At 41.2% G+C, this 15928-nt stretch overlaps 1 protein-coding gene across 3 annotated transcripts in view; it reads left to right on the top strand.

Moving 5' to 3' along the window:
- LOC138965536 (carbohydrate sulfotransferase 1-like) overlaps positions 1-14605 on the top strand; it is a gene marked incomplete at its 3' end in the record, with an annotated part of 47648 nt that extends 33043 nt beyond the window's left edge. For 2 of the 3 annotated variants that reach the window (XM_070337728.1, XM_070337721.1), the window contains 4 exon segments: positions 5076-5328; positions 8998-9100; positions 12364-12432; positions 14437-14605. In XM_070337728.1, the coding sequence (XP_070193829.1) occupies positions 5308-5328; positions 8998-9100; positions 12364-12432; positions 14437-14605 (362 nt within the window). 3 annotated transcript variants of the gene reach the window in all.
- Positions 14606-15928: the final 1323 nt, after the last annotated feature.

The raw sequence follows: 15928 nt of genomic DNA, 5'->3' as shown, positions 1-15928 counted from the left end.
TTTGACAGAACAGCCGCAATGGGAACTTGAGCGCTCCTACCTGATTGTGCCTGTCAGTCAAAGAATTCTCGTGACCTGGGTCAGCCAATCAGAGTAACACACCTGACGTGATGAATATTCACAGGTCAAATGCGTTTGACACACAACAATCTCACAAGTTAAACCATGTTGAACATGCGTTTCGGTTGCTTCGCTTTTTCTTGTTGAACGGAGAGCGACATATTTAGAACCGACTCCAGACGGATGGGAAATGACGTAAAGATACATTTGACATAAAGCGAGTGAGCAATTGCACTTGATTTGTTCGAATTTAGATAATTTAGATTTCAAGCGAGCGGGTCGGCATTGTGCACACTCAGATGATGGGCGGCGCCTTGCTGTTCCGTAAAGCACCCACCGACAAAACTCGCTTTTCGGTATTTTTACATTTAGTCATGTTTTGACTAAATGTTTTAACATAGAGGGGGAATCGAAACGAGGGTCGTGGTGTATGTGCGTGTGTGTGTGTGTGCGTGTGTGCGTGTGTGCGTGTGTGTAGAGCGATTCAGACTAAACTACTGGACCGATCTTTATGAAATTTGACATGAGAGTTCCTGGGTATGAAATCCCCGAACGTTTTTTTCATTTTTTTGATAAATGTCTTTGATGACGTCATATCCGGCTTTTCGTGAAAGTTGAGGCGGCACTGTCACGCCCTCATTTTTCAACCAAATTGGTTGAAATTTTGGTCAAGTAATCTTCGACGAAGCCCGGGGTTCGGTATTGCATTTCAGCTTGGTGGCTTAAAAATTAATTAATGACTTTGGTCATTAAAAATCGGAAAATTGTAAAAAAAAATAAAAATTTATAAAACGATCCAAATTTACGTTTATCTTATTCTCCATCATTTGCTGATTCCAAAAACATATAAATATGTTATATTCGGATTAAAAACAAGCTCTGAAAATTAAATATATAAAAATTATTATCAAAATTAAATTGTCCAAATCAATTTAAAAACACTTTCATCTTATTCCTTGTCGGTTCCTGATTCCAAAAACATATAGATATGATATGTTTGGATTAAAAACACGCTCAGAAAGTTAAAACAAAGAGAGGTACAGAAAAGCGTGCTATCCTTCTTAGCGCAACTACTACCCCGCTCTTCTTGTCAATTTCACTGCCTTTGCCATGAGCGGCGGACTGACGATGCTACGAGTATACGGTCTTGCTGAAAAATGGCATTGCGTTCAGTTTCATTCTGTGAGTTCGACAGCTACTTGACTAAATGTTGTATTTTCGCCTTACGCGACTTGTTTTTAGATAAAGAGAGTATTATCTGACAGCATTTGAAGTGTCATTCTTCAGAAAAAATTACGCTGATATTGTTGATTTACATTTTTACTTTGTATTGTTAATTTTTAGCTTGATAAACAAAAAGGGTCCCTGCCTTAACGTTATAACATTTAAAGGGTCACCTAGAATCCGTCCTGATTGGTCAAAAAGCCATATGGGGCACTGAATTGGTAATAATCAGTGATAACATCATATCAAATATTATGTGTCATTTGGTGATTTTTTCATTTTTTGTGTGTGTGGGGGGGGGGTGTGTGTTGCAGGGTATACTTATATTGATTCATGCACGTTCCATGCAGTTAATGCGAAACATGATACATCATAGAAAAGTTCGTTCGAACGGGCGCAGTGGCATGGTTGTAAGACGTCGGCCTCCTAATCGGGAGGTCGTGAGTTCGAATCCCGGTCGCTGCCGCCTGGTGGGTTAAGAGTGGAGACTTTTCCGATCTCCCAGGTCAACTTATGTGCAGACCTGCTAGTGACTTAACCCCCTTCGTGTGTACACGCAAGCACAAGAACAAGTGCGCACGGAAAATATCCTGTAATCCATGTCAGAGTTCGGTGGGTTTTTGAAACACGAACATACCCAGCATTACTCCCCCAAAATCGGCGTATGCTGCCTGAATGGCGGGATAAAAACGGTCATACACGTAAAATCCACTCGTGCTAAAAACATGAGTGAACGTGGGAGTCTATGCACATGAACAAAGAAGAAGAAGAAGAAAAAGAAGAAGAAGAAGAAGAAGAAGAAGAAGAAGAAGAAGAAGAAAGGTTCATTTCGACCACTTAAAGAGACCACTTTTTCTGTCCCTTGGGTGGATCTCTTTGGACAGGTTCGACTGCATCTTAGACCACTCTTTGTACATTTTCTTTTAATAGATGATTGTCATTTGTTTTACCTCATGTCTGCCCTGCGTGTGATGGTGTGATCGTGACTGCTGTAGTGTGGGCGTGTGTGTGTTGGTGTGTATGTCAGTGTATGTGTGGGCGTGTGTGTGTGTGTGTCAGTGTGTGTGTGGGTGTGTGTGTGTGCGTGATTTTACCAACACTACGCGAAATTCCTTGTGCTTTAAATGTTTTTTAATGTCACTTGGCTCAATAAATACTGTATTCTGTATTCTGTATTCTAATGTACGCATAGTGTTATTGTTATTGTTTGTATCTCCTTAGTTTGATGAAGGATTGCTACCAAACTTCACCAAAATGTTTGTCAAGCAGTTCTTTTGATTTTACAAATATTCAGTAGTTAAATATGAATCAGAGAATGTTTTAAACATAAAATACAAATAACAAAGATAAACAAAATGCGTGAAAGGCTGAGTAACGAAATTGCTTTATTTAGTTTTTACAACTCAAACACACACACAAAATATCGTGTTAAATGAATGGGTTAACTTCAAGATGATACAGGGAAAGGGTATACTTTGAATATACTGCCAGACAACTGGCTGGGTGTGGTAAAACACAATACAAATAGAAGTGAGTGCACCTCTGCGAGAACGTCCAGCGCCACGCCACTCTCTTCCATCTCGCCCGGGTAACACCCCTCTCTCAACTTAATACTCTCCCACTGTCCCTACCCGGTACATGTCTTGTGCCAGTCGAAGTACTTGCCACTGGTTCTTAATCGTCATTATCACTTGAACTAGAATGTCTTTTGGATTCAGGTGCAAAGTCAGAGTCAGAAGTAGAGGCCACTGGTTCTAAATCGTCATTATTATTATTATTATTATGAACATTTGTGCGCCTAATCTAAATATAGCCCTAGGCGCTTACAAAATATACAATACATAGTGAACATTATACGAAACACAAATCGACGAGGACCAAGACACTCGGACTCATACACTCGCAGACAGACGCACAGCGAGAACGCGACGCACTCACTCATACCAACTACAGGCACATGCATTCTGAAGACGGAAAAACAGTCATAAATAAATAAATAAATTATTGGATACATAAAGTTAGTTGAGAGAAGAAGAATAGAGCTGGAAAGGGAAGAAGAAGGAGAGAGAAGGAGACAGATTAAGGACCAGCAGGAGAGGGGGATGGGTGGTCATTAACAGACTAGTGAGGGAAGAGGTTATCACTTGAACTAGAATGTCTTTTGGGTTCTGGTGCATAGTCAGAGCCATTGCCATCGTCCCTGTCATGCTCCGATGACGGCTGGCCAATTCTGCTTCATAATCATTGACCGCAACAAGAAACAAAGGTGCGTCTTCCACATCACTCTCATCAGACTCAGAATGAATATTGTACAAACCATTATCATCACTATCTTGATCAGTCATTACATATTTACTGAACAGCTGTATTCGAAGTCATGGACTTACTCAATACTGGGGAGGGGTGGGGGTGGGGGGGGGGGGGGGTGGGGGGAGGGTGCCGCCATGATTGATGCAAACCACGTGCAGGCAGAAACATTCACATACAAAAATCCACCGAAATTATGCAAATGGCTTCTTGGATACGACTTTGCTTCCCAACATAAGAGAATGGACAAAGGGAGGCTATCAAATAGTTTGTAACGTATTCGATCATTGGCTAAAACACCCTCGTACACTCGTGTTTTTGCACAAGTGGGATTTTACGTGAATGACCGTTTTCACCCTGCCATTTAGTTGTCCTGGGAGATCGAAAACATCACCCTTAACCCATCAGGCGCAGCCGGGATTCGAACACTCAAACTTACCCTTGAGAGGCCGGCGTTTTATTCACTAGGCCATTACGCCCGTCAGTTCTGTGTCGACTCTAGCAGTGAATTATGATAACCGTTTTTTACGTGGAGCCAAAACCGGACATTGAATAAATATTTGCCCGGCTATCAGAACGTTGTTTCTTTACAGTCATCGCCCTCAGAAATGAGTATTGGTCCATAACAATGGCCTACATTATAACATAGACCATTTATCCTGGACCGCCAACTAGCCCTCTCTCCGCTCTTTCTCTCTATTACGAGGTAGCGGCCACTCGCATTTAGAAACCTACGCTTACATGGCCTTTCAGAAATCAGGGGGGTGTCATATCCGGTGTCGATTGTAAACATGGACGAAGTTGCCGAGGTAAGTTCTGAAAATGCTAAAATAAACTCAGCAAAAGTGCATATGGAACATGTTTTTCGATGAGTTGTGTTACGTTTAGTTTGGAGTTTTGGAAAATCCAGTTCATTGTCACCTCCCATTGTCACAAATAACTGGAGCGTGCTTTCTTTTCACTGTCTTCGAATCGCTGGTCACGCGCCCCTGAAAGTCGATAGTCGTAACCGGCGAAGGGTCACGTGACGAGTTGGCGGTCCAGGCAATTTTGGTCTATGATTATAACCACATCAAATCGACATTGACGTCATGCGTGTGCCAAATTCTACATGTCGCGCTAGCCAACGCGACGTGTAACATGGATTCCGGAGAGTGGCCGTGCTCCAGACGAATTGTATTGATTCTAATTTGTCTTTGCAGCCCTGAAAGTCTAACACATGGTGTACTCGCCTTTGGTTAGTGATTCTGAAAATGTACTAGCCAGAGAGCAAACTTTACTAGCCAAACCAACAATTTATTTAAGCAACTTTACTCGCATTCGGCGAGTAGATGAACATTATTTTCTACTCGACAGTTACATGTTTTTATTTGCCATGGCGAGTAAAATGCTCGCCACTTTCAGGCCTGCTTTGTCAAAGAAGGAAAAATTCAATGTTCAATCGACACGGCTTTGTCATTCAAACTTTCTCCGTTCTGTTGCAGTGGCCGCGGCAGTTATAAAATAATAGCGAAATTCGCTAGGAGCCAGTGCCCCAGAGAAAAGGAACCGTGGGTAAATTAGACATCCGCAGCCCACGATTGAGATGGAAACGAGACACCTGGATTGAATGATGTTCCGACATCTCAAGCCGAGAGTTTTTCGTCAGCCTATCTACAATACCGCAGTTAAACGGATGTTACACCCTCATGCAGGCATCAGCAAGCGTATGTGACAATGGACCCCCCTCCAAATCAAGTAAGTACAACATTGTGTGTGTATGGGGGGGGGGGGGGGTGAAGGTGGGAAGTGGGTGGGTGTTTTGATGTGTGTATATCCGTGTGTGTGTGTGTGTGTGTGTGTGTGTGTGTGTGTGTGTGTGTGTGTGTGTGTGTTTGTGTGTGTGTATGTTTGTGTGTGTGTGTGTGTGTGTTTGTGTGTGTGTGTGTGTGTGGCGATATTAATGAGAGCAAACGTAAACAGTAATACTTTGCCAAACACTAGGTATTCTGTCTGTCCTTTTACACGCAGTAACTGTAGGGAGAACAAAGACACATGCGAGCCGTATTCTAGACAGACTATTTCCACTGACAATTATCATCGTGTCCAGACAAAGCGGAAAGCAATTCTGATATAAAGGATCGAGAAGTTGAGGCTGATACAGACGTGGCAAAGATACATACAAGAGTTATAACAGAGAATGTAGCACAAGCACACAAGTACGTTCGAACGCCCGGATGCCCGTTCGCACACACGCATTAACGCACACACACACACACACAGGCAGAGACACCCACACACACGCACACACACGTACACACACACACACACACACACACACACACACACACACACACTTACGCACACGCATGCCCATACACAGACACACACACACACACACACTTACGCACACGCATGCCCATACACACACACACACACACACACCCCCACACATACGCACGCACGCCTGTTTTCGCAGCTAACCGCATATTTGCCACCCAGGGACGCACTTGGTTTGGGGTTGGCCGCTCCAGCGTAAACATTCTGAGTTGTCGGTATTGTTAACACGACTGTATTTACAGTCGGGATCAAACTTACCTAGGGCTGCAGCATTTTTCTTCTTTGTGTTTTCCATTTTGCTAATGGGACCGCGTGCAAAGCAAACGTTCTGATGTGTGGAAACAAATCAGACACACAATTCTAAGTAAACAATAGCATTGCGCTCTGCTTTTATCGCAGTCAGTTGTGAAATCTAATATGCATGCTGGCTTTCAATAATAGTGTGTCTGACGTTAGTGATACAATCTAGGCGAAAGTATCAGAAAATCAGGGAGGCGTAACAATTAATTGCATGGTTTGCTGCAAGTACGTAGGTGTGTGTGTGTGTGTGTGTGTGTGCGTGTGTGTGTGTGTGTGTGTGTGTGTGTGTGTGTGTGTGTGTGTATGTGTGTGTGTGTGTGTCGTCTGTGATTGTGTATGTGTGCGTACTTGTGAGCGTGCGTGCGAGTGTGTGTGTGTGTGTGGTTGTGTGTGTGTGTGTGTGTGTGTGTGTGTGAGTGTGTATGCGTGTGTGTGCGCATGTGTGTTTGTGTGTGTGTGTGTATGTGTATGTATGTGTGTGTGTGTGTGTGTGTTTATCGTTAGTGTGTGTGTTTATCGTTTGTGTGTGTGTTTATCGTTCGTGTATGTGTGTATGCGTGCATACGTAGGTGCGCGGGTGCGTGCGTGCTAGCGTGCGTGTGTGTGTGCGTGTGAATTTCATGACACATTTTACAGGAGGTGGGGTTGCTTTGTGCACCTGTATGCCGATATTTATCAGTGTAATTGAAAATTGACAAGATAGTGGAGTGAATCTGAGGTACATGATTGCAGTCAACCAATAATTGCACTTGTGTATAAAAGACATAAATACCAACAGGTAAACGGTGATCAATACATGTCATGGTTTTGGAAATACGACACAGTCTTCGCTTGTCCTTATAAATCCAAACCGGTATAAATCATACAGCTTTAAAAGTACGAACATAGCTTTCTTAGATAACGACACTCGTTTACGCCAACCCAGTTTATAACACATTGATTACTCTATTATTTATACAGGGGACACAAGCGGCGAAGCAAAATATCAAGTGGGGAAATGACCGATAAACCGGGGTTGTGTTTGGTTACTCAGTCCGGAGGGTTTAGAATAGGTAAGTGTGGCTACCGCTCAGTGTCAATCCTCGTAATCTGTTGAGTCGATCCCTGCATTTGTAACTTTTTTTTTTCTTCTTAAGAGTATGAAAGCCAGACCGTTACATTTTGACCTACAAACTTGAAACTTGTTTGACCTTTTTTTTTTTTCTCCCCAACAAGAACACCACAAGCAAACAATGTGGACATTGTGGACGTACTACCTACTTAATAATAATACAGTCAAATAATAATACAGTCATTTTACCACTTTCTGTACAACCTCCCACGTGTGTTGTTAGTGTGTTTCCATTAGTATTATCCAATTAGTAGTAAGGTTATGTCCGCCTTCGTGTTTACTTATGTTATGTTTCGCTGGGATTCGCTACCACTAGCATTATGCTTGAATGCGGATACTAAATGCCAGATAGTGTATATGTTACGATACTAAAACTGAGTATGTGTTGGAATACATATGTATATGATGTGCGTGTGTGTGTGTGTGTGTGTGTGTGTGTGTGTGTGTGTGTGTGTGTGTGTTTATGTGTGCACATGTATATGTCACAATGTGTGTGTGAGAGAGAGAGAGAGAGAGAGAGAGAGAGAGAGAGAGAGAGAGAGAGAGAGAGAGAGAGAGAGAGAGAGACAATGACAATTCTTTATTATACGAGGGTAACAGAATAAGCATTGGTATACTTTTTGCATCTGGCCCTCGCCCTAAAGAGGGCGAGAGAGAGAGAGAGAGAGAGAGAGAGAGAGAGAGAGAGAGAGAGAGAGAGAGAGAGAGAGAGAGAGAGAGAGAGAGAGTTAAGTTTGTCAAGTTATGCTCTACTGCTGTTGCATTCATTTCTCAGTTTAGCTTTTGAATTGATCACCCACAGTCTGAAGGTAATGCACACCATAATATAGTGTGCATTACCTTCAGACTGTGGGTGATCAATTATATATACGCAGTCATTTGCATTATGCTTATGGCTGCTTCCAAATAGAGTTCTCACCAATGGGTTTATTTCCCCCCTAAGATAGGAGGGTTTGAACGATCTAAAATTGTGCATTGCGGTGAACAAGTACATAATTATACGTACCGTGCATATACAGTTTGTCATTGAGAAAGTATTGTGAACTTTGCCTCTGATTTCAAGTGGTATATATGTTAACAACATAGACAAACGACGGCATATTATATATCATTGAAAAGCGTATAAACTGCTCTATCCGCTATATTAAACATGTTAGATTTGTGAATGATCTCCCTTTGGTCGAATGAGGCAACATTAACTGCCTTTTTTTTTTTTTAAAGAGGTGGGTTTTTTTAAACAAACTTGTGTATTTTGACAATTTCAAATTGAGCAATTTTAAAATGAAAGGTTGCAGTTGCAACATTTGACACCCTTCTACGTAGAGAAGCGTACTTTTTGAGCTGATTTTGTAAAAACACACGCGCATAATACAATACAAAAGAAATGTGACCCAGATTTTCGACAGAAATGACCACGGGTGACTGTACTTAGCGTTGCACTCTGACACAACCAGGACATTCAGTCGATTGCCAGTGGATTGAGTATGTTTAGCCAGTGTAGCAGTACGCAAGATAATAATCTCAACTGAAATAGAAAGGTCAAAGCGGACGAGAATGTTGCTATTTCGTCAAATTTACTGAAAGCGATAACATTCTGTTCACTTCCGCACCAAGCGACTAATCTCACCACGTATGTTAATGTTGTTGTGTTGTTCTTTTTGTGTGTTCATATGCAGTTTCTGGGACTGATGCTCCATCGACTGACTAAGAAAAAGCCGTTTGTCCTGCTCCTCATTCCAGCGGCCTTTCTACTGTATGTGTCCTTTCAAGCCAGTCGCAGTAAGTATTCTTGCAGTACCGGTACATGGCACTAGAGTTTGGGGGAGGGGGGGGGGGGGGGGGGGGTGTGATCCAGATCTTGCCTCATATTATACCAACATAATATAATAGTGTACTTACGTCTGCACGCAGACGTCGAAACAAATAGCGGCGACGTTTCGACACAATAACAATAACAATAACAGTACTTTATTGTCCATTAAAATATTACATACAAATGAGGGGGGGGGGGGGGGGGGTACATTTACAGAGGTTATGAACAATCCAGCGGCCAATGACTGTCGAGATATTTGTCAATGTGTGTCATACGTTGGTGACAAATACAAATAGCATATAATGTATGTATCGATCCATTTAAAATGAAGTTCCTTTTTACATTTAGTCAAGTTTTGACTAAATGTTTTAACATAGAGGGGGGAATCGAGACGAGGGTCGTGGTGTATGTGCGTGCGTGCGTGCGTGTGTGTGTGTGTCTGTGTGTGTGTAGAGCGATTCAGACTAAACTACTGGACCGATCTTTATGAAATTTGACATGAGAGTTCCTGGGTATGAAATCCCCAGACGTTTTTTTCCTTTTTTTTGATAAATGTCTTTGATGACGTCATATCCGGCTTTTCGTGAAAGTTGAGGCGGCACTGTCACGCCCTCATTTTTCAACCAAATTGGTTGACATTTTGGTCACGTAATCTTCGAACGAAGCCCGGAATTCGGTATTGCATTTCAGCTTGGTGGCTTAAACATTAATTAATGACTTTGGTCATTAAAAATCTGAAAATTGTAAAAAAAAATAAAAATTTATAAAACGATCCAAATGTACGTTCATCTTATTCTCCATCATTTTCTGATTCCAAGAACATATACATATGTCATATTTGGATTAAAAACAAGCTCTGAAAATTAAATATATAAAAATTATTATCAAAATTAAATTGTCGAAATCAATTTAAAAACACTTTCATCTTATTCCTTGTCGGTTCCTGATTCCAAAAACATATAGATATGATATGTTTGGATTAAAAACACGTACGCTCAGAAAGTTAAAACAAAGAGAGGTACAGAAAAGCGTGCTATCCTTCTTAGCGTAACTACTACTCCGCTCTTCTTGTCAATTTCACTGCCTTTGCCATGAGCGGTGGACTGACGATGCTACGAGTATACGGTCTTGCTGAAAAATGCCATTGCGTTCAGTTTCATTCTGTGAATTCGACAGCTACTTGACTAAATGTTGTATTTTCGCCTTACGCGACTTGTTTTTTCTTCTTTTGTAGTATCGCCAAGCCAAATAAATATGAGTTTTAGTCGGTCTACGACGTTTAATCGGTACATTAAAGTACAGACACTTGGGATGGGTGGGATGGGGGATATGCTATGGCTGGTGTCTACTAGTATGTGCTACATGGGGCTAGGGTAGAGTTTGGTGGTGTGGGGGGGGGGGGGGGGGGTGTTCTCTCACTCTCGTCTTATGTTCTTATTATAATGGAAAAGGGAAAAGCGGGATGGGGGGGTGGGGGTGGGGATGTGCTCTAACTCTTACATATTATTAAGTACTACAGTTAACTAGGTAGGGTGGCATACGCAGGGTTCGTACAGAGTCCTTGAACCCTGGAAAACTCCTTGAAAATTGGAAAACCTTTTCCAGGCCTTGAAAAGTGCTTGAAAATAGAGTTTTGTGAAATAGTCATTGAAAAGTACTTGATTTTTTCAAATTGTTGCCTATACATTTTGTCAGCAGCTTGTCTTGTTTAAAACAAAAATGCAACCCCCTTTTTTTTCGTCAAATACAGTACACACATTTTGGGAGAATAAAAGATCGAGTGAAAACGAAAGCAGACGAACTAACTATTACTAGTCACCCGTAGTTGCTTCCCTTCCCGGAAGTTGGCAAGGGAAACAACTACGGAATGACTAATAGTTTGCAGACTTAAAAAACTGAAGGTAAGCTTGGTGCTTTGCATTAATTTGGGGAAAATCATGTCCTTGAAAAGCATTTTTTGGTCCTGGAAATGTCCTTGAAAACTCATTGAATTGTATCAGCTCTGCCCTGCAGGAACCCTGCATATGGATTGGTGTATGTTTGTTTGTCTATCAGTGTATCCTAATTTCTGTCAGAGGCTTTCTGTTTGTTGCATTATTTTTTTCATTTAGTCAAGTTTTGACTAAATGTTTTAACATAGAGGGGGAATCGAGACGAGGGTCGTGGTGTATGTGTGTGTTTGTGTGTGTGTGTGTGTGTGTGTGTGTGTGTGTGTGTGTCTGTGTGTGTCTGTGCGTGTGTGTGTGTGTAGAGCGATTCAGACCAAACTACTGGACCGATCTTTATGAAATTTAACATGAGAGTTCCTGGGAATGATATCCCCGGATTTTTTTTGATTTTTTTCGATAAATATTTTTGATGACGTCATATCCGGCTTTTTGTAAAAGTTGAGGCGGCACTGTCACACTCTCATTTTTCAATCAAATTGATTGAATTTTTTGTAAGGCAATCTTCGACGAAGGCCGGACTTCGGTGTTGCATTTCAGCTTGGTGGCTTAAAAATTAATTAATGACTTTGGTCATTAACAATCTGAAAATTGTAATAAATTTGTTTTGTTTTTTATTTAAAACGATCCAAATTTACGTTCATCTTATTCTACATCATTTTCTGATTCCAAAAACATATAAATATGTTATATTTGGATTCAAAACAAGCTCTACAAATTAAAAATATAAAAATTATGATCAAAATTAAATTTCCGAAATCGATTTCTTATTCCTTGTCAGTTCTTGATTCCAAAAACATATAGATATGATATGTTTGGATTAAAAACACGCTCAGAAAGTTAAAACGAAGAGAGGTACAGAAAAGCGTGCTATGCAGCACAGCGAAACCACTACCGCGCTGAACAGGCTCGTCAGTTTCACTCCGTTATGCACAAGCGGCGGACTACGGTCCAAAAAATGCAGTGCGTTCAGTTTCATTCTGTGAGTTCCACAGCTTGACTAAATGTAGTAATTTCGCCTTTCGCGACTTGTTTTCTTCTCAATCTCTTTGTTCTCTTTTTGTCTCTGTTTTGTCTCTCTTTTGTGTCTCTCTTTTTCTCTGTCTGTCTGTCTGTCTGTCTCTGTCTGTCTGTCTGTCTGTCTGTCTGTCTCTCTCTCTCTCTCTCTCTCTCTTTCTCCTCCCCTCCCTCCTCCTCCTTCTCCTCCTCCTCCTCCTCTCTCTAATGTTAGTAGCAGATGGAAAGTTTCAACCACACAACAAATACTATTTGTTTTGTTTCAGGTTTACTAAGCACTGCCTCAGGGCCGCTTGCGAATCATCTGTATTTGCAGACTGTTCACAGGGACTCAGGTATGTGCAAACGTCATGGTATACATTGTCTATTAATGTTCATGTCATGGTTGAGAGAAGCATTTCGCTAGATTCTGAATACAGTGGAACCCCCTTTTTAAGACCCCCCCCCCCCCCCCCCCCAGTTTAGGACTTCCTACATTTTAAGACCCTGTTTTCTCAGACTTTCTGTTCATTGCCTCTGTAAACGGCAAACGGGACTGGGTGGCCGAGTGGTAACGCACTTGTGCTCGGAAGCGAGAGGTTGCGTGTTCAGTCCTGGGTCAGGCCGCAATTTTCTCCCCCCTTTCCTAACCTAGGTGGTGGGTTCAAGTGCTAGTCTTTCGGATGAGACGAAAAACCGAGGTCCCTTCGTGTACACTACATTGGGGTGTGCACGTTAAAGATCCCACGATTGACAAAAGGGTCTTTCCTGGCAAAATTGTATAGGCATAGATAAAAATGTCCATCAAATACCCGTGGGACTTGGAATAAAGTAAAAAAAATCCATCTCACACGGCATTAAGTCTCAGGAAACATGAATACACGCATGTAGGAAAAAAAAAATATGGGTAGCGCCGTATATTGTATAGCAGCTCGCTTTCCCCAGGGAGAGAGCAGCCCGAATTTCCATGAGGGTAACCCCACTGGACTATAAATCTTATCCAATCCAATCCAATCCAATCCAATCCAAATGTACCCCCATTTTAAGACATGCAAGGGGGGCTCCACTGTACACTTGGATAGAATCAAACAGGTCGCATGAAACAATATCAAAACATGTCTTCAATCCTTCGGCGTGAAACTACAAGATCAACACGGGTTCAGTCATCTCCGGAACTAGTTACGCTTGGCTAGCTATATCTCGAATACCGAGGCGGGACGAACTGATTTACCTTGTTTTTGTGCACAATTAAAAAAATTATTGGAGTAAAATAAAACATTAAAACGTTCATAATAAACAAAAGTAAACAAGAATTTAAAAAAAAATAGACCGCCCATGCCGGGAATCGAACCCGGATCACTTGGATTTAAAAAAAATAAAAATTATTTATTTTACACAATAAAAAAAAATATTAGAGTAAAATAAAACATTAAAACGTTCATAATAAACAATAGTAAACAAGAATTAAAAAACAAAAACAGACCGACCATGTTGGTAATCGAACCCGGTTCACCTTGGCCATAGACGAATCGCTTTCCACCAGGATCACTGGGATAAAAAAAAAATTAATTTATTTTACACAATTAAAAAAATTATTACAGTGAATTAAAACGTTCATAATAAACAATAGTAAACAAGAATTTTAAAAAAAAATAAAAATAGACCGCCCATGCCGGGAATCGAACCCGGATCTCTTTGGCCATAGTCGGAAACGCTTTCCTCCAAGCCAACAAATCTGACAATCGCCAGTGAACTCAAATGCCTATAGTCCTCGCGCAGTGGTACACGCACGCAAAGCACGCAAAGCCTGGTGTGGTGTCGCTGGCTGGGCGGTTTATCAGCCGAACGGCTGTTCTATCCCACCGCGAATCGCGCCCGCCGTTAAGAGTGGCTTTTGTGATTTATTTCGCATTTAGGTCCTAGGTAACATTATGAAGTTTTAATACGATCAATCGGACCTATTATCAAGTTAGTGTATCAACTTTTGAACGAACTGCGCCCAGTAGTTTCCCAGCAATAAGCTGTTAAGTCGAGACGAACAGACAGACAGACAGACACACAATTAAAGTCTGCAGGATCCTAGTACTGCGTACTCGGGGAAAATTGGCAATCTAGTGGCTGCTCCGCCTGGCGTCTGGCATTATGGGGTTAGTGCTAGGACTGGTTGGTCCGGTGTCAGAATAATGTGACTGGGTGAGACATGAAGCCTGTGCTGCGACTTCTGTCTTGTGTGTGGCGCACGTTAAATGTCAAAGCAGCACCGCCCTGATATGGCCCTTCGTGGTCGGCTGGGCGTTAAGCAACAAAAAAAAATAATAAGTTTCATCTTAATTGTTTCCCCGTTCTTCTTTCTCCCTCAGCAGACCCCGGGAGCAATGGTGGCAAGATCATTCTGATGACGTATGGAAGGAGCGGATCATCATTTACGTCAGAGATAATTCAACAAGACCCCGGTGTCTTCTACACATTTGAACCCCTCTACAATATGGTCCATCGATACATTGGCCCCAAAGATGGTAAAAAGAAAGTGTAAGTCTACCTGTTGTTGTCATGCACAAGATGGAAAAACACATGTTCATGTTGTTGTGTTTTGTTTATGTTTTTATTTTGTTGATGTTTTCTTTTGTTTCATCGTTTTGCTTCTGTTTTGAATTGTGTTGTTTTCTTCTTGTTGCCATTGATTATTTTTACCATGCACAGATCTAAAACAGAAAGACAGCAAAGCTGTTTGGGAATGCCGGTCTCCTTCCTTTTTACATTTAGTCAAGTTTAACATAGAGGGGGAATCAAGACGAGGGTCGTGGTGTGTGTGTGTGTGTGTGTGTGTGTGTGTGTGTGTGTGTGTGTATGTGTGTGTGTCTGTGTGTGTCTGTGCGTGTGTGTGTGTAGAGCGATTCAGAGTACCGATCTTTATGAAATTGTACATGAGAGTTCCTGGGTATGATATCCCCAGACGTTTTTTTCATTTTTTGGATAAACGTATTTGATGACGTCATATCCGGCATTTTGTAAAAGTTGAGGCGGCACTGTCACACCCTCATTTTTCAATAAAATTGATTGAAATTTTGGCCAAGCAATTTTCGACAAAGGCCGGACTTTGGTATTGCAATTCAGCTTGGAGGCTTAAAAATTAATTAATGATTTTGGTCATTAAAAATCTGAAAATTGTATTTAAAATTATCTTTTTATAAAACGATTCAAAATTACGTTTATTGTATTCTTCATCATTTTCTGATTCCAAAAACATATAAATATGTTAAATTCGGATTAAAAACAAGCTCTGAAAATTAAAAATATAAAAATTATGATAAAAATAAAATGTCCGAAATCAATTTAATAACACTGTCATCTTATTCATTCCAAAAAGATATAGATATGATATGTTTGGATTAAAAACACGCTCAGAGAGTTAAAACGAAGAGAGGTACAGAAAAGCGTGCTATGCAGCACAGCGCATCCACTACCGCGCTAAACAGGCTCGTCGATTTCACTGCCTTTTGCGCGAGCGGCGGACTACGGTCATTGTGAACAAATGCAGTGCGTTCAGTTTCATTCTGTGAGTTCCACAGCTTGACTAAATGTAGTAATTTCGCCTTACGCGACTTGTTAATACTTGTACAGTTTGTAAGAGACAATTTAGAACAGTTTGGTTACATTTACTCTCAGTTTATTACAAACCTGGTATGCTAGGACAGCCAGGTTGATGCACTAAGCTTACATTTCAAGCTCTTTTAATTCCATACTTCTTATGTTGACCGAGTTAGTTTGAGACATTTAGCTCGAAGTTCAATCAGGTTACCCTCCATACGTGTGCTTTTGATGGATTTAGGTAATGCTGGTAGAGCCAGTGTT

The sequence above is a fragment of the Littorina saxatilis genome, linkage group LG1 (genome assembly GCF_037325665.1).
Source record: "Littorina saxatilis isolate snail1 linkage group LG1, US_GU_Lsax_2.0, whole genome shotgun sequence".
In the NCBI taxonomy this organism is placed as follows: domain Eukaryota; kingdom Metazoa; phylum Mollusca; class Gastropoda; order Littorinimorpha; family Littorinidae; genus Littorina; species Littorina saxatilis.
Note: the sequence above shows the minus strand (reverse complement) of the source record. Positions and strands in the feature narration are given on the sequence as shown.